General features: G+C 44.8%; 2 protein-coding genes across 2 annotated transcripts in view; one reads left to right on the top strand and one right to left on the bottom strand.

Annotated features, from left to right (window-relative positions):
* TUBAL3 (tubulin alpha like 3) overlaps positions 1-6051 on the bottom strand; it is a 16993-nt gene extending 10942 nt beyond the window's left edge. The window contains exon 1 of the mRNA XM_040645465.1: positions 5467-6051. The gene's annotated coding sequence lies outside the window, so the exon portion shown is untranslated. The remainder of the gene's footprint in view (positions 1-5466) is intronic.
* NET1 (neuroepithelial cell transforming 1) overlaps positions 5163-6769 on the top strand; it is a 61471-nt gene continuing 59864 nt past the window's right edge. The window contains exon 1 of the mRNA XM_040645464.1: positions 5163-5305. Coding sequence (XP_040501398.1) covers positions 5178-5305 — 128 coding nt within the window. The 5' untranslated portion in view covers positions 5163-5177. The remainder of the gene's footprint in view (positions 5306-6769) is intronic.

Below are 6769 nucleotides of genomic sequence, written 5' to 3'. Positions count from 1 at the left end.
TGGACAAGGTCTGAGATTCAACCACGAAAAGACCACTAGTCTAGGGAGGGAGGGAGCTCTGGCGGGCCACAGCCCTGCAATCCGACTTGGACTCGTTCCTGCTCCACCACGTCAAGCCCTCGTACTTTGTCTCCTTGATTCCCAAGGCCTAACACCGCCCTCTCTGCTTTATGAGGAATTCAAATTCACTACTTGAGTAGAACTCCCCCCTTGTTTCTTCTCTGTGCAACTATGGGTCTCTCATGACAAAGGCTATGAGCTCAACTCAGGAAGCACCTCGCTCAGCACCAACCAGGATTCCAACCTCTGTCCAGTACATAAAAAAAATCAAACAGCGTGTTCCATCATAAACAAGCTTCTAACATGCTTGTCTGCAAAGCTCGGCTTCATTCCTACCATACCTGCTGGACTGCAAATGATCTCAGTACATTAGCTACTGTAACCAGATAAAAACTCCCAAGATTTAGGTAAAAATGCTCAATGGGGGGGGGGGGTGCATTTCATGGTTTCCCCATCATTTGCATGTCAATTTCTCTCACAGCACGCCCAGGCTTACCACCCAGGCCCTGGGTTGGGGGGCAGTGCAGACGCATTTGCTCCAAGTACTCACAGTAAAAATAATCACCAACGTAGAAAAGCAATTGCTGCTTTTCACACGGTCTGTTACCCAAGGGGTTCAGACATAGGAGTGATACTGTCCTTTCTGAACTTGGCAGGAACACTTGGCCCAAGAAGGACCAATCACGCCCTTCTTGGTTTGAGAAGCAGCTGAGTTTATGACATAACAGTGTCCCAGGGCATAGAAGGTTATCTTCACCTTCTTCTCTTAGACATACCCTCCTTTCCAAACTCTCTGTGAAACATTAGCCACGCTATAAAGTAAGATTGTAAACTGCCCGTTCAATATCAATATTATCAATCACAGCACATTAGCTGCTACAATGCTTATCTGAATTACTAGGAAGGCACGATTTTCTAATTAACTTTTTATTTTGAGATAAAGATAAGTAGTAGATTCATATGCAGTTGTAAGAAAGAATAAAGATCTCATGTACCCCGTACCCATTTTCCCCAGCGTAAATATCTTGCAAGGCAATACAGAAGAATATACCCCGAGAATACCGAAATTTAGTCAAGCTACAGAATGTTTCCGTGACCGCAGGGATCCCTCATGTAGGAAGGCATAATGTTGGCGAGCAAAACAACTTCAACATCCTTAAAATGTCGGAGAGAGAAGGTCCAAGGGGGTGGAAACATCAAAGATGAGAAAGCGGTCTGAAAGGCTGCTTCCATTTAAGAATTTAAAATTCTAAGATACCAAAAACTACTAGGACTAGCACATAGGACATTAAAGAGAAAGTAGATCTTAAGTGATGATTCCCAAACAGGAATTACTCTAAGTAACTGTGTTCATTGTTATCTCCCAAGAACGAAACTCGAGAGAGGACGAGATGTCCGTGCACTTTACCCTGCTGTGCATTTATGAGCTTAGCAAGGACGACCTGGGTCTGAAGTCCCCAGAAACTCTAAAAGCATAACTAAAAGCAAAGCAATTGATTTCTACAGAAAACTCAGCACAGCAGGTCTAAAACAAATGTAGAACTAAAGGAAGGAGGGGTTCTTGTTTCAATACTTCAGTTAAAAGCAGTTTTTAACATGCACATCCACTAAGCTCTTCCTAAAAGCCGCAAAACCACAGATGAACAGACGAGAGCTCATCCAAATCTGCCTGAAACACAGTTACTGAAAGAAACAAATGCGTCCTTAAACATTTCTTCTCTTGTATTAAGAATTTATTAAGGGTGGTGTGGCGGGGAAGAGGGCCAAATACGAGGAGTATTTGCTACAACACTGCGGCAACACTGATAACCGCGTACAACGACCCTAGCCACTTACCATGCTGATCTGGAGGTGCCCCCGCTGGCCCGCGGTAATGACGAGCCCCACGCCCAGGCAGCCTTTATCACAGGGCAGGAAATGACTCCACCTGAGGGCTGGGACACCTGCTTCACTTAAAGCAGTACAGCCCCTTCTTCAAGTTTTTCTGTTCTCGTTCCCAAAGCGGCCGTGCGGGACCTGAACGGCCTGAGATGCTCTGTGCACAACTACAGGTGGCGTCATTAGAGCTTGCCCAAATCTACTTGCAACTTAAACCTGTTTTGGTTAAAAGTAACAACTGTCTTCTTAAAAAGATCCTCCTCCTGGATTAAGAACGTATGGAGCATGGATGGGGAAAGAGTAGGAGTGAAATTTGCTGCAACAGCAAATAGCTTTTTCTAGGCATAAGTACTACATGAGTATCTTCTCTTTAAATAAGACTCAATCCCTGGGGACATACAGCAAACTAAGAAAGTATCCTTTTCACCTCCCACCTCCTACTCGTGCGTCTTGACCGTGACCATCACTTCCAAATGTATGGGGATTTTCTATGTTTTGGTTATTCCTAATTTTATTATTTGTTCTATTTTAAATGGTGATATTATTATATGTAACATACACTTATACCGTTAGTTTTGATTATTTGAATTAAGATCAGAGAACATACTCTAAATGATTTCTCTCTTTATACATTTGTCAAGACAACCTTTATGTTCTGCTATATGGTCAATTTTTGAAAACGTTCTGTGAATGCTTGAAAAGAATGTGTATTGGGCAGTTTGTTGGATGGAATGTTTTATATACACGTTTCAAACTGATTTACAGTGTAGTCCAAATTTTGAATATTGATTTGTTTTAGAGATGTGTTAAATTTTTCCATTATGATTGTTGATTGGTCTATTGTTTCTCTCTCTGACAATTTTTGCTTTATATATTTTGAGGCTACATTATTAAGAACATGTAAATTTTAAATTATTAGATTTTCTATGGAATTGAAACATTCTATCACTTTAAAATGACTATGAATGATTTTGCCTTGAAGTCTTTATTATTGAATAGTAATATTACTACTTTAATATAGTTTCTTGGTCAGCGTCTGAATGATGTCTTTTCCATCGTTTTACATTCTTAAGAATTTAAAAACTTTTCAGTATTCTCATATTTTTGATGTGTCCTTTGTAAGCATAATATAACTGAATTTTTCCTATTTATCTTTTAATTGAAGAATTTAGTCCATTATATTTAATGCAATAACTAATATAACTGGATTTAGATACCTTATTTTATGCTTTAATCTTATTTCTCTTTGTCCCCATGTTCTAGGTTATCTTTTGGCAACCTTTCTTTTGTACCAATGAAATGTATTTAAGCCTACAGGGCATTACTGTTGTTGTTTCATAAAAATCAGTGTTTGTTTTACCATTTTCTTTGCTTTTCATTCCCTCTCCTACTTACTTTTTTTTTTTTTTTTTACTTGTGTCTGAAGTAAATCCTTCACAATTTCCTTGAGTGTGGTATTTCAATTACTTTTTTTTCTTTGCTTTTCTCTGAAATGCCTTTATTTCACCCAACTTCCTGAAAGGTATCTCACCGGGTATGGAATTCTATGTCAGCATTTCTCCCTGAGTCCACTGGCTTCTGGCCCCTGCTCCTGCCTATGAGAAGCCATTGGTATAAAAATTGCTCCTTGTAAGGTCTCTCTGGCTGCTTTAGAATATATCTTTGTCCTTGGTTTCTTTAGTTTTACCATAATGTGTCTTTATGTGGATTTATCTGTCCGGCTTTGGATTTGTTAGGCTTAATGATCTGTAGATTCATGTCTTTCTTAGTTTTAGAGAGTTCTCAGCCATGATCTTTTTGAATATTGTTTTCCTCCCATTTTCGCTTTCCTCTTCTTTTTGTTAGACGTTTTTACTGTAGCTTATACATCTCTGAACATCTCATATTCACAATCTTTGTACCTCTGTGCCACATCCTGCTTAAGTTCTCCAGCTATCTTCCCCTTCATCCACTGTCTTCTTTTGGCTTTACTTAACCTTTTTTAAAGTGATTCACTGAGTTGTCAATTGTAATGACTATAATTTTTCATTTTTAGAAGTTGTTTTTTTTGAAATCTTGTATCTTCCATCTTGTCTTCTATTTGTTTAGACACGATAACTGCAGATGTTTCCTAATCGGCCTGATTATTCCACGAAACAAACGTCTTTGCAGGTCTGTTTCCTCTGTCAGTTATTTTTTCTGATTCTTACCAACAGTGACTTAAAAAAAAAAAACCACTCAGCTCCTTAGACAGCATTCCCATACTGTTTTACTCTAACTGCAGCAAAGCAATACTTTCTTCTTTAATTTTGCAGGAAGGGCAGGATAAGGTAGAATATCTCAACATGATTCTTATCACACCAGAATTTTTCCTTGTGTTATAAATGAAATTCAAGTTCAGCATCGCATGATTTAAAAAATTATGAAATACAAGAAAGTAAAAAAAAAGAATTCAATACCCATAGTCTGACTACTTAGGGATATTTTAATAAACTGATTTCATCTTCTTCCTCTGTCAAATCTCTTACAATTTGTTAAGGCTTTGACACACAAAAAGCAATATTTAAAATCAAAGAACGTGCTATTTAACGATCGTCTTTTTTTATTTGAGAAGTTCCTTCACTTGATGTGCTTTTTGCCGCTGTCATAGACTTGTGAAGGCACCTTCACTCCCTTTTGCCAATGAGGGGCTCTCTCTCCCTAGGACGACTCACGATCAGATTTTAGCGGTTTCCTAGAGACGGCCCCAAGAACACACTTCCATTACCTGTGGTAACTGGGGATTTATCTCACATGAATAATTTAGCGTGCATGTGGCCAACCACCAAATCTCAGTTTAGGTCATCACTTTCAATCTCTCTTCTCCCCCCCCCCCCCCCACTAAGAAAGACCTAATGCTTCCAATTCGTCCTGGTCTGTGGCGAAAGTCCCAATGAACGGTGAAGTAGGAATCGGGCCTTGGGGATTTAGAAACGGAGTCTGAACTCAATTCAACGCCGTCCACTAGCGTGCAGGGCTGTCCCCTCCACCATCCGATCAAAGGGGCGGGACTTCACGTTTCCCAGCAACCGCCCGCTGTCTTCCGATTGGCTGGCCGCCGCACGGCCGCCATTTTCAAACCCCGGAAGATGGCGGCGGCAGTGGCGGCGCCCTCCTGACAGGAACTGCTCTCCGGGCAGAAGTGGTCGGGCGCGGTGCCCGTCCCAGCGGGTCTCCCGGGCACCCGGCCACCGCCCCACCCCCCACCCCACCCCCGCGCCATGGAGCCAGAGCTGGCGGCCCAGAAGCAGCCCCGGCCGCGGAGGCGAAGCCGCCGGGCCTCCGCGCTCAATACAGGCGGCGCCGGGGAACCTTCGGCCGACACCCCCAGGCCTGAACCGGACGGCCGGTAAGCGCGGGTGGCGGCTGCGACTGGGGGACCCGGGCGTCCGGTCCGAGGCCGGAGGGGGAAGAGGGGAGAGAGAGGGGAGGGACGCGGGGAGGGGCGAGAGGCTCACCCTCCTCCTCCACCTCCAGCCTTCTTCAGGCAGGGGCGCGCTCTTTACTCACCTCCTCCTCTTTCTCTTCCTCAGGCGCGGGCTGCTCACCCTCTTCCTCCTCCACGTCCTCCACCTCCTCCGGCCCTTAGTCGAGGGCGCGGACTGCTGACCCTCCTCCTCCTCCTCCTCCTCCGGGCCCTTCCTCAGGCGGGGACGCAGGCTGGTCCCGCTCCTCCCGATCCCCCCCCCCTTGCCCCAGGCTGCAGCGGTGGGGGGCGGTGCGGGCGGGCGGAAGTGGTGGGTGGGTTCTTCACCCGCTGCCGGGCCAGGGCTGCCCCGGGAGCGGGTCCTAAATGCAAACCCGGAGACTGAAACTGTCCTAGAGCCTGCGGGCTCCAGGTAGAGCAATGGTCACTGGAGCCGGACGACTTGTAACAGGCAACAGGCACTGAACCTTTAGCCTGAAAGCGAGCGTTCGCGTGAAATGTCTTGCGGACGCCAGAATTCTTGTTTTTGAGAACTGGCCAAGTCGGGGAACCGAGCACAGCTCCCGGTTCCAGCCTCCCGGGTGGTGGTGAGGTGAGGTGGTGAGGATGACCGCTGACTTTTTCGCTTTTAACACATTTCACATTCTGTCTCGTTTGCCTGGAAAGGGTGGGCGCTGGAGGGTTTCAGAAGGTTGTGTCTGAACAGGGGCGCTGTAAAGAAGTACTGAAAACTTCGCTTTCCCATCACACTGTTGGAGGTGGTAGGGTCCAATGACTGCGTGTGGGACCTTCCATTTCTAAGGCTATGCCCTCATCTGTACCATGAAGACGATAATAGTACCCCTTTCCTAGAAGTGGTGAAATTTAGTAAGATGATGCATGTACCAGGCGTACATAGTACTTAAGCTCTCGATATAAGTTTACTGTCATTTGTTGGTTTTTATCTCTAAGAGTTCCACATCTGCTCATCATTTCAGAAGTCCCTATGGTCCATTTCACATACTGCTTTGGGCAAACTACAGCCCCTTACATCATTTATATTCCAGTTATACCCGGATGTGCTGATCCCTTTTTGAGAGCCAGAACAACACCTTACTTTCATCAGGAAGGCATTTATAAACCCATTGTTTGGGGTTTTTTTTGGTTTGTTGTTGTTGTTGTTTAAGATTCTATTCATTTGACAGAGTGTCTGCCAGTGAGAGAGGAACACAAGCAGGGGGAGTGGGAGAGGAAGAAGCAAGCTCCCAGCAGAGGAGCCCGATGGAGGGCTGGATCCCAGGACTCCGGGAGATCACGCCCTGAGCGGAAGGCAGACGCTTAACGACTGAGCCACCCAGGCGCCCCTATAAGCCCATTGTTAAGTTACTCTGCAGAAATCTAGGGTTT

The sequence above is a fragment of the Ursus maritimus genome, unplaced genomic scaffold, assembly GCF_017311325.1.
Source record: "Ursus maritimus isolate PB19 unplaced genomic scaffold, ASM1731132v1 scaffold_31, whole genome shotgun sequence".
NCBI classification, from domain to species: Eukaryota; Metazoa; Chordata; class Mammalia; order Carnivora; family Ursidae; genus Ursus; species Ursus maritimus.
The sequence above is the reverse complement of the archived record's forward strand: the minus strand, read 5'-3'. Positions and strand labels throughout refer to the sequence as shown.